This window comes from Lynx rufus, unplaced genomic scaffold (assembly GCF_022079265.1).
Source record: "Lynx rufus isolate CCGP_SWC_20201006 ecotype Redwood Valley unplaced genomic scaffold, mLynRuf1.p SCAF_18, whole genome shotgun sequence".
Classification (NCBI taxonomy): Eukaryota; Metazoa; Chordata; class Mammalia; order Carnivora; family Felidae; genus Lynx; species Lynx rufus.
The window spans coordinates 23,639,668-23,660,386 of record NW_025814832.1 but is presented as its reverse complement, the minus strand read 5'-3'; the positions used below and the strand labels follow the sequence as shown (position 1 = coordinate 23,660,386).

General features: G+C 52.9%; 2 protein-coding genes across 3 annotated transcripts; both read right to left on the bottom strand.

The window, feature by feature from the left end:
• Positions 1-1,024: 1,024 nt before the first annotated feature.
• Positions 1,025-9,980, bottom strand: SNF8 (SNF8 subunit of ESCRT-II). 2 transcript variants are annotated; one of them, XM_047081096.1, is made up of 8 exons: positions 9,846-9,980; positions 9,429-9,479; positions 6,411-6,549; positions 5,003-5,107; positions 4,289-4,361; positions 3,206-3,347; positions 2,035-2,109; positions 1,025-1,256 (listed from the first exon to the last, which is right to left on the bottom strand). In XM_047081096.1, exons 1-8 carry the CDS (start codon positions 9,897-9,899, stop codon positions 1,119-1,121), a joined length of 777 nt encoding a protein of 258 aa, XP_046937052.1. In that variant the 5' UTR covers positions 9,900-9,980; the 3' UTR covers positions 1,025-1,118. The 2 variants fall into 2 exon arrangements, with proteins under 2 accessions (XP_046937052.1, XP_046937053.1); XM_047081097.1 differs by lacking the exon at positions 9,846-9,980 and adding an exon at positions 9,696-9,807.
• Positions 9,981-15,206: 5,226 nt separating this feature from the next.
• Positions 15,207-19,677, bottom strand: GIP (gastric inhibitory polypeptide). The gene is made up of 5 exons (XM_047080416.1): positions 19,592-19,677; positions 17,585-17,731; positions 16,877-16,969; positions 16,081-16,182; positions 15,207-15,216 (listed from the first exon to the last, which is right to left on the bottom strand). Exons 1-5 carry the CDS (start codon positions 19,675-19,677, stop codon positions 15,207-15,209), a joined length of 438 nt encoding a protein of 145 aa, XP_046936372.1.
• Positions 19,678-20,719: the final 1,042 nt, after the last annotated feature.

Below are 20,719 nucleotides of genomic sequence, written 5' to 3'. Positions count from 1 at the left end.
TTCGGGATAATCCAAACCACTGGGTTTTCTGTTTTCTGGCGCTTAACCATCCCTCAGGAGCCCGGCGTTCGGAGACCGTGGAGACGCTGGTTCGCGCAGCCTCCGCCCCACACCCCCATCCCTACTGGGTAAATGAGGCCCCGCTTTTCGGCGCAGAGGCCTTTCCTCCTGGCTGACCACGGGCGTGGGGAGAAACTTCGCGAAATGCCACCCCGTGCCGTGTGCAGCCAGGATACGGGAAAGTGAGGGGGTCTGGTGGGAGTGGACCTAGGCTCTGGCTTTTCTCTTTGCTTCTTCCGCCTGGTGGCCTCTGGTAGAGGACTTGGACCCTTCGCCTGAGACATTAAGGAGACCTACTTACCCAAGTAAAGTCGTGAGGATTAGAGGGGGTTCGCAAATGGGGTAGGTGGGGTAGGTGCTCAGTAAACGATGCCCTTGCCGCCACTGAGGCTAGAGGGACCCGGTGAGCAACGGGAGAGGGAAAGCCACTAGGAAACGGGAGAACTACCACCGTGTAGGGCCACTGTCGGTCAGTTCCCCCAGATTCCACGGTTTCCTCTAACCACCACTTGACTTTGACCTCTGTTTCACACTCAGCCGTGTCTGTCAGAACCTGCAGGGCCTCAAGGAAGCTGGATGAGACCGGACGAGTGGCTGTGACTTACGGGTCCGTTAGGGTCTGCTGGTTTGAGATCAAAACATCTTTCCAGGGACCAGCTTTGAGCCAGCGGGCTGTGATTTATGCCTCAGGGCTAGAGAGAGACTAGCCTGTCGAGCCAGGAGGCGGACAGCCTTCGTTCTAGACCCGGCTTTGCCGTGAGCTTGGAAGACCGGCCCGTAGAGGTCCTTCCCTCCGTGCTCGCTGTTCTGTGTAATTCGGGTCCTCCTTACCGGATAAATGAGGTTTTCTCCACTAAAGATGCTACGGGAAGGCACTTTAAGAAAAAACAGGCCAATGGGTGAAGCGTACAGAGGGTGCAAGAAAACTTGGAACTCTTTCTTCTTGAAAGAAAAGAGACAAAAGCAAAGTTGTTCGGGTTTTATTCGCCAACCGCTCTCCCCTCCTCTCCCTGCCAGCTGCAGGGCCCCCACCCCCCACCCCCTGGGCGCTCCCAGAGTCAGGGGAGGGCTTCTCTGGCCTCCTCGGCTGTAATCTCCTGGGAGTAGAGGTCTGTGAAAAGAGCGGGCAGCCAGTAGTGGGCCTCCCCGGGGGCCTGTAGGTCCAGCCAGGCCAGCCCTTCCTTCAGCAGGTGTTCCTGGAGGGAACGGGGAGGAAGAATCCTCTGGGACAAGGGAGCCCCCGTAGGGTAGACTGACAACCCCCCACACCTGTTTTGGCTTCAGTGGGGTTTACAGGCTACATCTACACGAGTGCCTTCCCGTATTTACACAACGGGAGCCACCGTGCTTAGTTCCGCGTCCGTTACCTCGAGGGTAAACTTTTAGGGAGAAGTTAACGAAAGGGCTGTGTTAGCTTAGAATGGACTCCCCATTCCTACAGCTGGAAAGAGGCCCAAGAGGGGCTGGTTGTGCCCCACAGCATTAAATAGATGTTTCTGTTACCCTGCTTTCCAGAAAAAAAGGAGATCTAGTTTAACTGCCTGGATGAGGAAGAAGGTATTGAAGGCCAGGGTTTACGGTCTCACGCTCCTTCTCTGTAACATCGGCCTCTCGTTAGCGCCACGAAATCTGTATCTATAAAACTGTAACTACAACACGCAATGTAACAGAATATGATCGTGGATGTGTCATTAAGTAGTTCACAACCCCCTCACTCTGTATTAACAGCGTTACTACGTGAATGGTCTGACCAGGCTCTACAGGCCGGAGACAGGAGGGGGGGTGGGGGGGTTCGCCTGCCGCAGTCAGGAGCCTGCCTCAGTTGTACCTCTCAGGGCCACCCTCAGAGACGTGGGGTCACTTCTATGGGCCTTCAAGGCAAGAGGCCAGCGGAGCGAGGCTAGGTCCTGCCCGTGTGCTGCCTGTCCGCCCTCCTCCTCCCATCTTTTCTGGGCCATTCCAAAATTCACATACCAGCACTTGTCGCGCTCGCTCGGTCTCCCATTTAAGACTGGCTTTGATATCGCTGACGGTCACGTAGCCATTTTTCTGAAGGAAGGAGGGATGGGGAGTCAGGTAACAGCGTACTTTCCCTAAGAGCCCAGCATCCGCCCAGGAACAACGGGTTTACCCACACGGGACAAAGAACTGCCCTTGGGCGAAGCCTATGAGAGCACAGAAAAAGAATGTTTAGAAGTCCCAGCAAAGAGGGGCGCCTGGGTGGCTCAGTCGGTTAAGCGTCCGACTTCAGCTCAGGTCACGATCTCACGGTCCGTGAGTTCGAGACCCGCGTCGGGCTCTGGGCTGATGATGGCCCAGAGCCTGGAGCCTGCTTCCGATTCTGTGTCTCCCTCTCTCTCTGACCCTCCCCCGTTCATGCTCTGCCTCTCTCTGTCTCAAAAATAAATAAACGGTTAAAAAAAAAAAAAATTAAAAAAAGAAGTCCCAGCAAAGAGAGAGAGAAGCAACTTTCAGGGTGACGAGGTGTGTGTGGGGAGGGGGGTGAGTGTTAAAAAGTGGGGTCCCTGGTACTAAAACATTAGACCTTCTCAGAGAACTTTGGAGTATGATCTGACTCAGGACAATGAACGGACAGGAAGGGACGGTGACCACTCCCCAGGGAGAAAAGCCCCCTCCTTCTTGAGTTTTGTTCGGGGGTATAGATTTAAGAAACCCGAACCCCTCTTTACTAAAGCCATGGTAAGGATTTGGCGAGGGGGGGGGGAACGTGCTGAGGAACAGGGGGAACGGTAAACAAGATTACACATTTGTTCTGCGGAATCGACACCCAGTTTTAAGAAGACCTCAAAGAACCCGTCTACCCAAGAAAATACAGTTCGTTGTCTGCATGTCCGCCTATTCCGCTAGACTGTAAGCTCCCGCAGAGCAGGAACGTGGTACCCGTCGTTCTGCGCCCCGCAGCCTGGCCCGGTGCTTGGCACTGTAGCTGCTCAATAAACGTCTTCTAAAGAAGCTCAGGTCTGACTGGTGCATCCGCTAGACAGTCTGGGCAGAAGACCCCCCCACCTCCCTGCCCCGCCCCCCTGCCCCCCGCCCCGCCCAGGCCGCCCCGCCCACACATGTGCACGCACACGCCTCCCCTCCCCTCCCCGTGAGCCCCGGCCCCTCGCGAGGCCCGCGGTACCTCCGCCAGCTGCAGCACCACCGTGTGGTCCATATTGAGCTCAGCCGGAACAGACTGAATGAGGTAGGTGCCACCCACAGGGATGATGCCAAAGCCGGTGCCGAGCGCCTTCAGCTTCTTGATGGCCCTGATAAGGTCGTCTCTGAGGGGAGGAAACGCTGCTGAAACACCTTGGGCCGAGCGGACCTGGCAACGACGCACTTCCAGCTCGGCCCTGGGCAGGACGACCTGACAGAAGACCCAGGAGGGCGGGCGACGTTCAGTGACATTAGCGAAGAGGTGGGGTCAAAGGGCACCAAATGGTGCCGCTGCCAGTCAAGGGAGACGGTGCCCGGCGATCAGACCGCGCACTCAGCAAACCATCCTAACCCCAGACGGAGGTCAAAAATACGCCTACGGGGGCCCGTCAGGAAATGTGAACGAAGGAGCTAAAGGCAGGGGACAGCAGGGAGCGGCGTGGACTACGGCCAACTGCAAAACGCTTCTCCATTTTACAGAGGGCCACCCGGCTGATTACTGCCATGTGGCTTTTTCCTAGTTCCCCACTAACTCAAACCAGGGAAAAAGAAAATCCGCAACACGGTGGGTTCGTATACCCAGCCCACATACTGACAGCATTTCTTTTTGTTTTTTTAAACCTTTTCTCACCCTGAAGTCCCACAGAGAGGCTGGCGAACCAGATCAATCTATCTCCCCCCATCTTCTGGCCCCCACCCCTCTCCCCAGCCTTTCTCCGTGCGGGCGCGCTAGCTTCCTGAACCCCAAGTAATCCAGAGTCTACACGCCCCAAGTTAAAAAAAAAAAAAAAAAAAGCAACAATACATTATGTAGACATGAAAAAAATAAATAAATGATGCTTAGAAGGAAATACACCGGAACGCTGGCAGTTGTAATCTCTCCATGGAGAAGTTACAGGTGGTTTTTGGTTTTTTAGATCTGTGCACTTTTGGCATTCTAAAAAAACATGTTGGAATAAAATGATTCCTAAAGAAGCCCAGACATATGAGCCGTAAAGAGAAAAGATTTCATGTGATTTCTAGAAAGGCTTTTCTACGCTCCAAGGGACTGGGAGGCACGACCTACTGGCTGACATCCTGTGCGAATTTGCCCCTTCCTTTTAACACCTGCTGATGTAGTTCCTCCAGAGTTATCAGACCTGTTGGAGGGGACAGGAAAGCAGATGAAGTCCGCTACACCAAACCAATTAAAAAAAGCAAAGGCAGCAGCATCTCCGAAAAGCTACAAACACTCGCTCAACGTCGAGACTGTTATCTGTTTACGGCCAGTGATTTCTAACTGGGTCTAAGCTCGCTTGCTTTCTTGACTTCAACACAGCCCATTCGATGCGCTCATTAAGAGGACGCCGCTGGAGGCCCATTTTGGAGGTCACGTTTTGGGGAGCACAGAAACTCGGCATCACCCTACTTTCCTGGGAGTGGCAGGGCAGACCTAGAGTTCCTCGTGATAAAGTCATAACCCAGACACGTTGTGTATCAGGGGAAAAGGCCTTAGCTCCTACCCCCCTACTGTTTTCTATACTAACCAGGGGCTGGACCTCCCCGGGGAAAAGGTCTCTAGAGAACAGAGACAATCATCCAGGCCATTCCGTTTACCCCTGGCCATGGAGACCTGGTATAGATTCAAGGGCATGAAGCGGCTGAGACGCTTCAGAAGACCAAACGGTTTCTCAAGATCTCACTGGCCTGCCGACTGAAGGCTGGAAAAGCTCATCTTTCAGGGCTCTCTCTCTCTCTCAGGGAAGCCCAAAGCCCAGTCAAGAGACTTCGCCACACTCACCTCCATTCCGGTGCTTCAGGGCCAGGCACACTTCGATGATCTGAACACCCAGCTCATAATAGAAATCTCCCACGCCCAGCATCTCAGACCAAAATCCTTTTCCAGCTAAAAGACAGAAAGGCAACAGTCTAGGTCATATGTTAGCCTACGTCCATAGTTTCTTTCAAAGCTAGATTAAAACACCTATCCTGTAGGAAGCCTGCCCTGCCTAGCCTAACTCCTTGTGCTCCAATTACTACTCAGGATCCCCAAACAGTTGAACTCTTGGAAATTCCTGCTAAAAAACAGGCTCAGACAGTTGTAAAGGGTGGGCCTTCTAAAAGGCATTTCTGTTTGGCTAAGTGGCTCCAGGATACTATGAAACTGAGTTTTCCTTTCCCAAAGCATACAGGGAAATATAATGGGACAAGGCTAAGAAAAAAGAATATGCAGGGGTGCCTGGGTGGCTCAGTCGGTTGAGCGACCGACTTCGGCTCGGGTCACGGTCTCACGGTTTGCGGGTTCGAGCCCCGCGTCGGGCTGTCTGCTGACAGCTCGGAGCCTGGAGCCTGCTTCGGATTCTGTGTCTCCTCCTCTCTCTGCCCCTCCCCTGCTCATGCTCTGTCTCTGTCTCTCAATAATAAATAAACGTTAAAAAAAAAAAAACAATATGCAGACCGGGCATTCAAAAATCCACTGAAGGCCATAGTTTATGGAGTAAAAAATGCAGGCTATAGAGTAGTAATTATAGCATAATCCAATATGTTAAAAAAAAAAGTTTATAAATACAATGTATGTGTCCAGCAAGATAACCTTAGACTGTTAACATGTATCCCTGCAATTAGGGGACAGGATCAGGAGACTTCTATTTTCTGTTTTTCTCTTTTCTCCTTCGTTGACCGACTGCATAATTACATGCTACTTTCATTAAAATGAAATTCTTTTTTTTTTTTTAATGTTTTATTTATTTTTGAGAGAGAGAGAGAGAGAGCGAGTAGGGGAGGGGCAGAGAGAGGAGACACAGAATCTGAAGCAGGTTCCAGGCTCTGAGCTGTCAGCTCAAAGCCCGATGCGGGGCTCGAACCCACAAACCATGAGATCATGACCTGAACCGAAGTCGGTCGCTCAACTGACTGAGCCACCCAGGTGCCTCCGAAATTCTTTTTTAATAGGGGAAAAAAAACATTAAAAAATCCCACTGTAGATCATTCAAGGGGAGGTCAGGCACACTGGCTACCAACCTACTCTCCAGCCTCTCCAGCTTTCCCATCAAAGCGGGCCCTCAGCCACCCTGCCAGGCCCACACCAAAAACTACATCCTCTGGCTCTCCCTGCAGGCCCTTCTAGAAGATGCCCTGACCACAGTGATGACAAGGAGATGCGCTCCTGTCCCTAGGAGAATACCACACCCCTACAGTCAACTCCTTACAGGCCAGAGGATCCACCCCGATGGTGGCGCACATGTCCTGGAACTGCACCCGGAATTCCGGATTCTTCCGGATCTCCTGCTTGTGCTTGCTGGCAAATTCCTCCAGGTTGGTCTTGAACATGTCCAACTGCTTTGACATCTGTAGGGTGGACAAGGAGGAGGTTAGGGGCAGCCCAGCTAGGTGATAGATGTCAAAAATAAGTTCCTGGCCCAGTGGCAGGGCAAGGGTTAAAATAACCCATTTCCTCCAGGCCTACTATTATGCTGTTTCTTATTCCCCCTTTCTTTTTTATTTTTTTTTTTTATTTATTTTTTTTTTTTTAATTTTTTTTTTCAACATTTATTTATTTTTGGGACAGAGAGAGACAGAGCATGAACGGGGGAGGGGCAGAGAGAGAGGGAGACACAGAATCAGAAGCAGGCTCCAGGCTCTGAGCCATCAGCCCAGAGCCCGACGCGGGGCTCGAACTCACGGACCGCGAGATCGTGACCTGGCTGAAGTCGGACGCTTAACCGACTGCACCACCCAGGCGCCCCATCCTCCTTTCTTTTTAAAAAAAAAATTTTTTTTTAATATTTATTCATTTTTGAGAGAGAGAGAGGCCGAGGAGGGGAAGGGCAGAGAGGGAAACACAGTATCCGAAGCAGGCTCTGAGCTGTCAGGACAGAACCCGATGCAGGGCTTGAAGGCACAAACCGCGATCATGACCTGAGCCGCAGTCAGATGCTCAACCGACTGAGCCACCCGGGCGCCCCTTGTTCCTTCTCTATTTATCCCTTACTCTCCTTCATGGTTCTGCTGTCAGCTGACTTTGATGCTATAATGTTTCCTCAATTCTAAAACACACATTTTGGGGGACTCCTGGCTGGCTCTGTCAGTGGAGCACATAACTCTTGATCTCAGGGTTGTGAGTTTGAGCCCCACATTGGGTGGTTTACTTAACAATAAAATGTTTTAGGGGCGCCCGGATGGCTCAGTCGGTTGAGCATCCAACTTCAGCTCAGGTCATGATCTCACGGTTTGTGAGTTCGAGCCCCGCGTCGGGCTCTGTGCTGACAGCTCGGAGCCTGGAGCCTGCTTCAGATTCTGTGTCTCCCTCTCTCTCTGCCCCAACCCTGCTCATGCTCTCTCTCTCTCTGTCTTAAAAATAAATAAAAAAACATTAAAAAATATATTTTAGGGGCGCCTGGGTGGCTCAGTCAGTTAAGCGGCCGACTTCAGCTTAGGTCATGATCTCACGGTTCACGGGTTCGAGCCCCATGTCGGGCTCTGCACTGACAGCTCAGAGCCTGGAGCCTGTTTCAGATTCTGTGTCTCCTTCTCTCTCTGCCCCTCCCCCACTCACCCTCTGTCTCTCAAAAATAAATTTTAAAAAAATTAAAATTTTTAAAAATAAATCAAACAAGATATTTTAAAAAGAAACATAAATAAAAAATAAAACACATTTTTCCCCCAATGTGTTCCTGTTCTAAAGACAGGATGCCTCTAACAATCAGTGGCACATCTAATGTAGTGCCTTCTTTTTCTTTTTCCCACAGAAACTGTCATTACATTGAAGGTGCACCTCATAATCCATTTTGTCTTAAAAATGAGGGGGGGGGGAGTGCCTGAGTGGCTCAGTCCGTCAAACATCTGACTCTTGATTTCAGCTCAGCTCATGATCTCATGGTTCCTGAGATCGAGCCCTGCAGCGAGGAACCTGCTTGGGATCCTCTCTCTCCCTCTCTCTCCTTCATGAGTACTCGCAAGCTTGCTCTCTCTCCCTCTCTAAATAAACTTTTAAAAACGAGGGAATGCAGCATTCAGAGAGAGGGAAATCTCCAGCCACTGACAGAAAGGCTGAATAGGAGAAAATGAATTAGGTGCGCAGTGACTATTTAATCTTTCGGTCATGGACCTTCTTGGAATCAACTCCAAAAAAAAGAATCCCTAAGGGAGGGGTGGGGGCCTACCAGACTGCATTCCAAAGCTACCGTGCTAATGATTTGGGGATTTTCTGACTCATGGCTGTGACTCCTTCCCTTTCTCTAATTAACAAAGCCTACTTTCTACCTGCCGGGGAGAGTAACCGCTCCTGGCCCAACAACTCCTCACTTGCTACATATTAGAAACATTATAATCACCATTTCCAGTTGATTCCCCTATGTCATCTCCCTTATGAGTGGGAGCTTTTGAAGAGCACAGCCTGTGTCTCTTTCCTCAGTTCAAGGACCCCCATTTCCTTGCTTAACTGCTTCCTCCTCTCCTTCCCCAGTCGTCATAACTGAGTAAACCTGGGGCACGGACAGAAAAGGGAAGTGTTAGAAAAGGAAACTGCAGGCCCCGCACCCCATCACTGACACACACTTCTGGAGGGGACAGTGGTGGTGCTGGATGGCACAGAGTAAGCAATATTTTCATGTTATCGCCCGGCACGTCAAGCAAAAGCCTCCAAAGATCTAAGCCAAACGGCTCTACCAACTACTACCCAGGTAACCTTGGACAAATCACCTGAATGTCCTCAATTCTAAACTGGGAAGAACAGAGCTCTCTCCTGATAGGACTGTCAGGATGAATGAACGAGACAGGGTCGAGAAAAAACGGGCACGTGCATGAGATGATGAAAGCATGTAATCATTCAAAGATGTCAGCTATCACTGTCATTAGCAAGTCGGTAAATGGTCTGAGCAGTCCAGAAACCAAGATTTGCCAAAGAGTCGAGTTTTGGTTTGACCCGAACAACCTAGGGGCACGCCGGTGGCTCAGTCGGTCAAGCCTCCGACTTGGGCTCAGGTCATGACCTCGGGGGTTCTTGAGTTCAGCCCCCCCGCGGGAGGCTCTGTGCTGACAGCTCAGAGCCTAGAGCCTGCTTCGGATTCTGGGTCTCCCTCTCTCTCTGTTCCTCCCCCGCTCACACTCTCTCTCAAAAATAAATAAAGATTTCAAAATGTTAATCCACACAATATAGTTCACATCAAAGGCGTCCTGTCCACCCGGTCGGGTCTCCCTTCCTGCCTGGAGTCCTCCAACCGACTCACCTGGGCCAGCTGGTCCTCAGCCAAGACAGTTCCTCGCTCCTTGTACTTGGCCTGTCAGACAAAGAGACCGGCGTGAGTTGAGAGTGGGCACTGGGGGCTCCCACTTGTACTGCCCCGGCTGAAGTATGAAAAGAGGAGGGTGTCTTTTAAATGGTTTTTCTTAGGGAGAGGGAGGAGGAAGAACAATAGACGACTGGTCTGTAGCCAAATTTGGGGACGCAGGGGGAAAGGGCTGGTGGACCCGGGGATGCTGACATTCCAACCCACCGGAAGCTGAAGAGTCTCAGTTCCCCGGGACCCGAGCAGCCTGCTGTCAGACTGCGATGGGGGGCGATTTGAGGGTACAGAGCTCTCCGCTCCAAGACTTCAGTCTCTGTCGGGTCGGGGGTGGCTGTGGGTCGGCCTTCGTCCCCTCACCTCGGCCAGCTTCTTCTTGGCGATGGCGCCGGCTCCCACCCCGCGGCGATGCATCCCAGCCCCGGGCCCGCGGGCCGCCCCGCTGCCGGGACCCCGGGTCTCCGCGTCCCGGGATCCGCCGCCGGCTCCCGACGCGGAAGCGCCGGCCGCGCGTCATCTCCGCGCGCCGGAAGCTACGCGCCGACTTCCTGCCGCGGGGCAGAGCGGCCCCGCCTTCCTCGGGTGGCCGGGTTGGGAGAAGCCCCGGCGGAGCCCCGCGGCGGGGAAGGACGAGGCGGCGAGGACGCGTGGCGGCGGCGGCCTCCTTGTCGGCCGCGCGTTCCCCCACCCACGTGGGTGCCTGGGACCCTCGCTTGTTGGCGCGGCTGCCCTTCCGCCGCCACCCAGCCTCCGACCGCCTGATACGGGGCCAGGCGCGGAGTCGCCCCGAAGCTTCCACATTGAGCATGGAACCCAGCCCATTCTGCTCTAATGGAGCCGACCCCATTGGAGTCAAACGCGGAGGTTCTGACTGGGACAGGCCTTGCAGTTAGAACTTGGACTCTGGAATCGGAAAGCCTGGCCCCAGAGCCCACGACCGCTGCTTATGATCTAGTAGCTTCCGGCAAAGTCCTGAACCTCTCGTGGTCTACTGGCCACGGTTGGTTTAGAGTAACCTACTCGTGAGGTGGTTGTGAGGATGAAGGGAGAAAATATGTAACCAAGCATTTAGGGCGATGCCTGACACATAAGTAAACATCCGCTATGATTGTTATTCACCAGATGTGGGGTGGAATCCGTCTGTGTGTTTAGGAAGCTCCATAAGTTGTTTTTTTCTTTTAATTTTTTTAATGTTTATTTATTTTTGAGGCAGAGAGAGAGAGAGAGAGAGGGAGACACAGAATCCAAAGCAGGCTCCAGACTCTGAGCTGTCAGCACGGAGCCCGATGCAGGGCTCGAACTCACGAGCGGTGAGATCATGACCCGGAAGTCAGGCACTCAATGACCTGAGCTGCCCAGGTGCCCCTCCGTAAGTGACTGCTATAGCATTGAGCCTAACAAAAGGACTAGTGAAGGATTCTTAAGTCAGGGAGTAAGAAGATCAAATTCTGGTTTTTGGAAAAATTAGTGACAGCCCAGGACTCCTGGGTGGCTCAGTTGGGTAAGCGTCCGACTTTTGATTTCTGCTCAGGTCATGATCTCCTGGTTCCCAAGACCAAGCCCCACATGGGGCTCTGCGTTGGCAGTGGGGAGCCTGCTTGGGATCCTCTTTCTCCCCTTTCACTGCCCCTCCCCCTGCTAACATGCGCCCTCTCTCTTTTTCTGTCTAAAAAGAAATAAACTTTGGGGCGCCTGGGTGGCGCAGTCGGTTAAGCGTCCGACTTCAGCCAGGTCACGATCTCGCGGTCCGTGAGTTCGAGCCCCGCGTCGGGCTCTGGGCTGATGGCTCAGAGCCTGGAGCCTGTTTCCGATTCTGTGTCTCCCTCTCTCTCTGCCCCTCCCCCGTTCATGCTCTGTCTCTCTCTGTCCCAAAAATAAAATAAACGTTGAAAAAAAAAATTAAAAAAAAAATAAAAAGAAATAAACTTTAAAAACAAAAATCGGTGACAACCTAGAGAGACTTAAGTCAGTCATAGCAATCCAACCTAGGAATGAGAGCTAGGGGGTGCCTGGCTGGCTCAGCCCCAAGAGCATGCCCACTCTTGATCCCAGAGTTGTGGATTTGAGTCCCACGCTGGGTGTCAAGATTACTTAAATAAATAAAACTTACAAAAAAACAAATGATGAACGCTAGGACTAAGAGAGTGGCCACGAGGACAGGGAGAATGGGACAGACGGGATATTTGGGACAGACGGGTATTTGGAAGGCAGAATGGTAAAACCGATAGATGAGGGCAGTGTGGGTGGGGGGAAATGCTCCCGTTTACTGGCTTGGGCAACAGGGTGGTGCTATTCAGAGAAGGGGCGTGGGGAGACAGGGATTGACACCACAGGATGAAGCTGGAGAGGTAATTAAGAGTGGTTTTGAACATGTTGAAATTGAGGTCTCTGTAACATCACAGGAGAGATGGCCAGTGGTCATCTGGATGTGCTGGTAGAAAGGTCCACAGAAAGAGCTGGGCAGAGCTACATAGATCCAGAATCCGCAGCAAGGCAAAATCGTGAATGTGAGTAATGTTACCAGAGGTTTCAAGTTAAAGGATTAGAAGAGGATGGGCGATCGTCCACCACCATTTTGGTCCTTAAGGGATTATGGAGCCAGGAGCCAATGAGCCTGGGTCCCTCAGGATTTCATGCAGCGGAACTGTCACTGTCACACCAGCCGTGAGCTCCCTGCCTCTGGATGACCTTTATTTTTGAGAGAGACAGAGACAGAGCGAGCGTGGGGAGCAGGGGACGAGCAGAGAGAAAGGAAGACACAGAATCTGAAGCAGGCTCCTGGCTCCGAGCTGTCAGCACAGAGCCTGATGCGGGGCTCGAGCTCGTGGACTGTGAGATCCTGACCTGAGCCGAAGTCGGACGCCTGACCGACTGAGCCGGATTTTATTTTTTAGTAATCTCCACACCCATCGTGGGGCTCAAACTCACAGCCCAGAGATCAAGAGTTGCTTGTTGGGGCGCCTGGGTGGCGCAGTCGGTTAAGCGTCCGACTTCAGCCAGGTCACGATCTCGCGGTCCGGGAGTTCGAGCCCCGCGTCAGGCTCTGGGCTGATGGCTCGGAGCCTGGAGCCTGTTTCCGATTCTGTGTCTCCCTCTCTCTCTGCCCCTCCCCCATTCATGCTCTGTCTCTCTCTGTCCCAAAAATAAATAAACGTTGAAAAAAAAAAAAATTAAAAAAAAAAAAAAAAGAGTTGCTCGCTCCACTGACTGAGCCAGCCAGGCGCCCCTCATACCGTCATATTCTTCCTACACCACTCCCTGACACAAAAATTTGGTCCCTTCGTGACTCACTGACACAAATAGACACACCTGCTTCATTTCTCACTCTTTGACTCACACCGTATGACCCCTTAAGATACATGCGCTGATCCCTCCCTCACACCCATGTCTTCAAATTGAACTATCCATACCCTCAAATGCACACACACACATACTCCCATAGGTGCAAACACCTGGCCCGAGACAAACCTTGTGACCACACTTACGCGGACACCCTCACTCCCTTATTCGGACACGTTTGTTCTCTCTTACAATTTTAGAGAAAATATGTTGACCAGTAATGTGCTGGTAAATGTTTAACGAGCCCCTCTCCCGGCTGGGAGGGAGGAGCTCTGATTTATGGCACTTGTCAATTTCCACGGTGCACCCTGGCCATGGCCAATTTCAAGCTAACAATGATTCTACAACCTGCTCACAAAATTCCTGACAACTTAACCACGGCTCCCAGAAGCGCTCAGCCCCAGTATACGCTGTGTGCAGCCCATCACATTTGCCATCCCTTGCTTTCAGTGACTCACTGGCCTTAGCCGGAGCACGGGACTTCAGTTCTCTACCTCACGGAGGCAGTGTAGTGCATGGTTAACAGCTATTACGTTCTTATCTTAAAATGATGTCATGAGGCTTTAAGTGATGTTTGTAAGGTACCGAGCACAATGCCTGGCCCGTAATAAGAACACTGTACCAAGATTATTTTAAATCACCCTTTCTGATTCGCTGACCCCCGGAGAACCCAAGACTCCAGAGACAGAGATCCAGCATCTCCCCAGGACAGCCAGCTCTACCATAGAGAATCACTAAACTATATCCTCTGAGCAAAGGCATGCTCTGAATTGTGTGACACACATTCTCTCCGACCTCAAGGAGTTTAGGGGAGAGGAAATCTACAATATCGGAGTTGGAAGACAGTGCCTGGCAGCCCTCAGGCAAATTCAGTTCTCAAAAGCGTTTTGTTTGGTCAGCAGAAAGCGTGTCTCTTCCATTTTCACAGTCCCCATCCTTCCCATTGTCTTACAGCCTCCCCACTTTTCTCAATTATGCTACTGGCCCGGCCCTTCAGCCGATCCAGCTGGCCACTCCCTGATTTAAAACCAATACCCTTGTATTTCTAAATTGACGTTTAGGTGGGTAAATGATAACAAAAGTTAACTTTTATTGACCATTTACTTTGTGCCAGGCATTATCTGAATTAATACCTCAACCCTAGGAGTTGGGTAGTTAGGAATCTTCTTTTTCACAGACAGGAAACAGGCCAAGAGTGAGGAACTAACTAACTTGCCAAGTCACGGACTGAGTAAGCGATTTGAATCTTTGAATCGAGGTGCATTTGACTCTTGTCTCCTAAACTAGGACTAGATCGAGGGGAGAGAGGGCATTCCAGGTAAGATAACCCGAGTGAAAGGGGTGGGTAGACAGCCCTGTTTTCTGTGGACACCAGGCACTGGGGGGAAGGCGGTGGGCGGAGGGGGAAGGGGGGCTTTGAACACTGGAAGATAAAGGTACTGACGTTTGGATAAACGGAGTTGGCCCCTTTCCTTTCACTCCTACCACCATCATGCTAGGGTAAGCCTGGAATCCTGCAGTGGTCTTCCCTTCCCGCTTTCATCTCTATTCATCTCAGTATATAGACCTCACTCATGATTGTTTGGGAACGCTTCTAGATCTTCCAACCTGCCCCTGCTCAGAATCCTTCAGGACCTTGCCCTTGGTCTGAGGATAAACTCCAAAAGCTTCAGGATGACCTTTAAGACCCTGCCTCTGCCTACCCATCCAGCATCTGTTCGTGCTAATCTCCCATTGCCTGTTTTGCTTTGTGATAACACTGGGGCGATATCTATTAAGGCTCGCCTCATCCCTTGGCCATTTTATCCTTGCAAGTTCACTCCGCTTGGACGTCACATTCTCAAAGAGGCCCTTCCGACCCCCCCCCACACACACACTCTTATCTAGATGAGGCTGCTCCATTCTTTCTCATAGCACCCTACTGTTTCTTCACATGGCTTAGGATGTTAGGTGATTATTAATGTGTGTGTGTGTGTGCGCGCGCGCGTGTGTGTATGTATGTTGAAGATTAAAGTCTGTCTCCATCACGGGACTGCAAATTCCTCAAGGGCAAGGACTGTGCTCATTTCCTTGGCTGCCGTATTCCCAGTGGTGACCACGGTCCCTGCCAATGTTAGCTTTCCAGTAAGTGTTTGTAGACTAAAGAGATGAATTATGGGTGCCGGTGGGAGCCATAGCTCCTTTGCATTGGGTGGCACACACACACAGAAGACCATTCCCTGGTAGCGCTCGATAGACGTCGGAATAAGTTTCGACCATGGGCACAAGGATTCATTTCAGCTTAAACTTTATTGGTTTGGCTTCTCTCGGGGGCCCTGGGGTGCAGCTGAGGCCTGAGCAAGTGAAGGGCAGAGTCCGGACCTGAGCTGGGTTTGGTCTGAGTCACTGAAACCTGGGGAGAGTGGAAAGAGGAGGGGTAGTGGTTGGAGAGGGGGGTCATTATCCACTTAGAGTCGGCAAAGCAAATCCATCCGGGTGCCCAACCATGGTTCAGCTGCTCCTACCTCCCAATTACCTTCTTAATTATAAGTCATCAAAGTAAGTCCAGAAAGCACCCACCTTCCTACGGAGAATTTCTCATACTCTTCTCCATTGTTCTGATCCCGCCCCCCTCCCCCTTTCCCTTCCTGCCCTCTACAGGAAGTCATCCCAGATTTGGTCCCCGGCTTGCCACATGGAAGCCTGAGATGTGTTTCGGTTTCCACGCCTCAGTGTTTGCATCTTGAAATGAGTGTCCTTTAGGTGGGCGGATCTCTTCACGGTGTTAGTCATCCCTTGCTTCTGGGACATAATAGATTAAAGGACTTCCTAGCCGGTGAGGTCGATTCAAGGACCGCTGAGACCCACAGAGAGAGGAAACATGCCTCCAACTCTGCAAGTGCCGTCACTGGGAAGGGGCCATGGGACAAGGATACAGTGGGAAAGCCGAGAATAGGATGGGGTGGGCGGGGAGGTGAGCGCAGCCTGTCACCTGGACGCAGTAGAGACAGAAGTTCAAGAAGGGATAATAGCCGCCAACATCACTGAACTCCTGTTCCTCACAGGTTGCTCTCGGCTCTCTCCCTGGATTATCTCGCTTAAACCTGACAACAGTCCCATGAAGTGGTCTGAATAAGCCTTGATTTTCGTGAAAACACGGAGGTTCAGAGAGGCTTATGGGTTTGCTGGGGTGACGATCTGAACCCATGTGTGGCCCCAGAGCCCAAGCTTATGCGCGCTGTGTATGATGCCCAAAGCCACCGACCGCCGCCCCCACCTGAGCCTGCAGATTGCCATCCGATCCGCCATCCAAGCCAGCAGCTCTCGAATCAGTAAATCCTTTAGCAGATCTTCATCACTGGGGTTCTTGGGTAGGGAGCTGCCAAGAAGAAAGCCTTCGGGGGGCTTGGCCATTTTTTTTTTTTTTTAGCCTCGGCCCCACCCGGAGTGAGTAAATAGAGGGCCCGGGACTCCAAGGGGCAGCGGGGGTGGGGGGAGGGAGTCAACACAGCTGCTCTCTCTCTGATCTCAGCTTTCAAAGCTCCACCCTGGTCTGCAGGCCAGGGGAATAGGGGGTCTTCAATACAGATGTCCCACCCACCCACCCAGAATGCCTTCCCTAAACCCGAGAGGTGATTTAGGGCCCATTCACTCTCTAGAATGATCCGAAGGTTCCTCAGCTTTCTCGGAGAGGGAGCAACTGATGTCAAGGGACTGGCTTTGGAAGGGTCCCCATTCCTCAAACACGGCCTTCCTGAAGTTTGTCGCGGAGAAGCGGGGAAGCCAGATCCCTGAGGTCTCTTGCGCTGCCCCCTCTCCTTGCCTCTGTGACTCTGCATACTAGGTCATCAATCGTCGGGACTCTGGTCCCCAAACCCCTCCTTGGACCCCAGCCCCGATTTCTCCCAGGCTTCTCCCCTTAAGCTTCGGCTGGCCTCTGGGAACTCAGAGAAGACCCCTCTTTGAACTGAGAGTGGAAGGGGATGCTTATCTGGGGCCTGACCCTGCTCCAGGGTCTGGGAGAGGGAACAATGAGGCCCTGCCCCCACTCCTTCCCTTGTGGGCTGACTCACCCCTGCTGCTCCCTCGCAGCCCCCTCCTTCCTGTTAGATTGATGGGCCAGCTCCAGGGCCCCGGCCTCCCTCTGGGTGATGTTGTGCTTCCAGCTGGTCAGGTAAAGATTAGGGGGTGGGTGGGGCTGGGGAGACTCCAGATGTCCCCCAGTCCCCAAGTGCTCCGATCTTTGGGGACCTTAACCCAAGTCGCAGAGGGGACGTCTTTGTTCAACGGCCCCACTGCCCGTCTTCAGCTGCCAGAGAAGAGCTTTTCGGCGTCTACCGTGCTGAGCAAACAGCGAGGGCAGGGGAAGGGACTTGGGCAAGAGAAGAAGAAGGACAAGGGCAGTGTATCCTATTTCCTACGTCCGAAGTGACCACCACCAAATCGTCATTGTCAGCAGCTCAGCGATCTCTGTCTTAGTCCCCAGCCCAGTGGGGATCCTCTGTGAGCCCCCCCAACCCCCCCCCACCCCCCCGCCCGCCATCTTCCCTGATCCTTCTCCTTAGAAGAAGACTGGAAAATTGCCTTAGTCCCACGCCAGACTGGGCTACCGCCTGAGCCCTGGTCAGGGCCACCATGTTGCCCAGCTCCCCATCGGTGCCTAAGGGAAAGGCACAGCCTGGAGTTGAAGTACAGGCCCGCGTGGCACATGTGACGTCCGGTCTACACGAAGCAAGGCACAGCCAGCCTGGGGCCAAGAGAGGGCAGGTGCATTGACTTACTCATTCTTCTTCCCCTTCTGGGCCAGCAGCCAGTTCACAAAGTCTTGTTGGCGGATCTTGTCCATAGCGATGCTGTAGTCACTGATGAAAGTCCCCTCGGCGTACCTGGGGCCTCGAGGTCGGGAGCCACTGACCCTAGTGTGGAGTCTGGGGGGGCAGGGAGGGGAGATGAGAGAGAAAGCAGGACACCGTGGGAGGGGCAGGGGGCGAGGGGACTCAAGATGCGGGGACAAACGATCCATCGTCACTGACAGGAGGCTGATGTTTGAAAACAACCCTCCCCCCTTTCTTGGGAGTCAGTTTTTATGGAAACGCCCTGTTGTCTAAGCATCAAGCCCCTGGGACTCTGTCCTCAGCCCAAGGGCCCACTAAATCCTTAGTGGGTGTGGCTCTCGCTTCTGGGCAGGGAGGGATCAGGGGTCCCCCTGATCTCAGGGGACTGATCTCAGGTCCCTCCTTTACTCCTCTTGCCTGGCCCAACCCCATTCAAGTCTTTGTTCTTGATCCATACCAACAGTAGTGAGCCCTCACATAATGGCAGCTTAACTCTGTTCCAGATCCTCTATAAGCCCTTTACTGCGTAAACTCATGTGATCCTGATAACACCCCTACAAGGCAGACACCATATTTTTTTTTTCAACGTTTTTTTTTTTTTTTTTTTTTTTTTTTGGGACAGAGAGAGACAAAGCATGAACGGGGGAGGGGCAGAGAGAGAGGGAGACACAGAATCGGAAACAGGCTCCAGGCCCTGAGCCATCAGCCCAGAGCCCGACGCGGGGCTCGAACTCACGGACCGCGAGATCGTGACCTGGCTGAAGTCGGACGCTTAACCGACTGCGCCACCCAGGCGCCCCGACACCATATTTTTAAAAACATTTTTTTTTAACGCTTATTCATTTTTTTGAGAGACAGAGAGAGACAGAGCGTGAGTGAGGGAGGAGAAGAGAGAGAGGGAGACACAGAATCCGAAGCAGGCTCTGGGCTCTGAGCTGTCAGCCCAGAGCCCGACGCAGGGCTCGAACTCACAGACCGTGAGATCGTGACCTGAGCCGAAGTCGGACGCCCAACTGACTGAGCCACCCAGGTGCCCCCAGACACCATATTTTTTTGTGTATTTATTTATTTTGAGAGAGAGAGGAAGAGAGAATCCCAAGCAGGCACCATGTGTGGAGCCTGATGTGGGGCTTGAACCCACGAACCATGAGATCACGGCCTGAGCCGCAGTCGGACATTTAACCCCCTAAGCCACCCAGGCGCCCCAGGTAGACGCTCTTTCTATCCCTTTTTGGGAACGAGGAAACCAAGGTGCAGCGAGATTGATGTAGCACACACAGAGCAGGGGGCAGATCTAGGATCTACCCTCGGGCAGTCTGAGCCCACGTTCCCAGCTTCTATGTGACGGCCCCTGTCCTCGTCCACATCTGACGTGGCTGATTTGTGGGGAAGACGGCTAGTCCTTGCCTCCGACAAGGCCCAGCTCTTTGCTCAGACAAGTCCCTCCTGGTCCTCCGGAGCACAGAGGCCCCGTGCTCCACGGGCTCAGAACATTCTGCCTTTCCTCGCGGTGCTCGGGACAGCCTGCAACTCGCCTAGGTGGTTCTTTGTCCCCCACTTTGGGCCTGTACGTTCCGCGAGGCATTTGTGGACCACTTGGCACATTTATGTCCTGTGGGTGGCGCCCAGGAGGCCTTCTCTACAGTTTGACCAAAGAATGAACATACGCGAACGCTGAAGGCTTTCACTAGGAAGGGAGGCGCCGTCCTCTAGTTCAGACACTGAGCCACTGAGGAAGTCCTTCCAGAGATCTAACCACAGTCTCTCTTGTGGAAATGGGAGCTCGGAATAAATACCCTCTGGTTCTGTCCTCACTCGGCGCACACACACTGCTGGCAGGTTCTCCCTCCAGTTCTTCCCTGTTGGCCTGGGATTCCTCCCTTTCTCATCCCCTCCGCCCCCTCAAAGCCAGAACCTGGCCATCCTCTGCGGCCTCCTCCCCTGCACCCCTACCTGGAGTGACCCTCCCCTTTCTCTGCCAGCACCGCGGCCAGGAGCAGGGACCCCAGCAGCAGATTGAAGATCTTCGTGGCTCCCATCTTCCAGGGGTTATTTCCTGAGCGAAGAGACAAAAGGGGACCAGGATGAGGGAGGCAACGTGCTCAGGGACAGCCGGTGTGTCCGGCCACGTCCCGCTGATGCCTCAGAGCGTTGCGCGGGTTCTGAAAGCTGGGGACACTGAGCTCTGGGGATCAGGGCTTTTCTGGGAGGCCGGAGCCGCGCCTTGGGGAGCGGCAGGGGCTCTCAGATCGGCCGTCACCTAAACCATCACAGAACCTCTTGCCCCGAGTGAAAGCCACCAGCAGGACTGGACTGTCTCATCCTCTCCTTCTCGAGCTTCACTGTTTCTACCCGGGGTCCCCCTGCAGGAAGATGAGCCCGGACATCTCTAGGTCTGGCTTGGGCTTCTCGGGGCTTGGGAGGAAGGTTCATAACTGCTTTTCACCCCTTTTCAAGACGCACCCCCCCCCCCGAATGAAATGGGGTCAGACCTGCCTTGGCCACCTGGGTGTTACAGGAATCCTGAGAACCGCCGCCTTATTTCTCAAGTAGAAGAAAAGAAAGAGAGGTGCAGGGGTGACGGTGCCCCTCCAGTATCCCGTCCGTTCCCTGTCCCAGCTGCTCTCTTACCTGGCTTCCTTTCCAGCTCTTCCTTAGATCGAGGACAGGGCAGGGATCGCTTCCTCCCACCTTCTGGACCTTTGGAGCCTCTCTCAAGAGAGTCGGCGGTAGCCCCTTTATATCCAGGCATCGCACACCTGCTGATTAGCCTAAAAGCATCTTATCTCAAAAAATTAAGTCCGCAGCTCCTGCCACATTAAGTCCATTTTACGCGTAATAAAGTTGCCCTTTCCACCTGAACTGTGCTAATCGATGATTAACATTTGGGTATCTCGGCTGCCTCAGACGGCAGGCTACCTTAAGGGTCCCCTTTCTTCTCCCCCCGCCCCCACTTCTGGGCACGGGGCCCTGTATTCTTCCCGCCCCACTTCCTTTACAGGTGCTCTCAGAAAGGATGCCCTGGGTGAGGGCACACTTGGGTAGGGTGGCATAGCAAAGCACAGTCCTTTGAACCCCAGC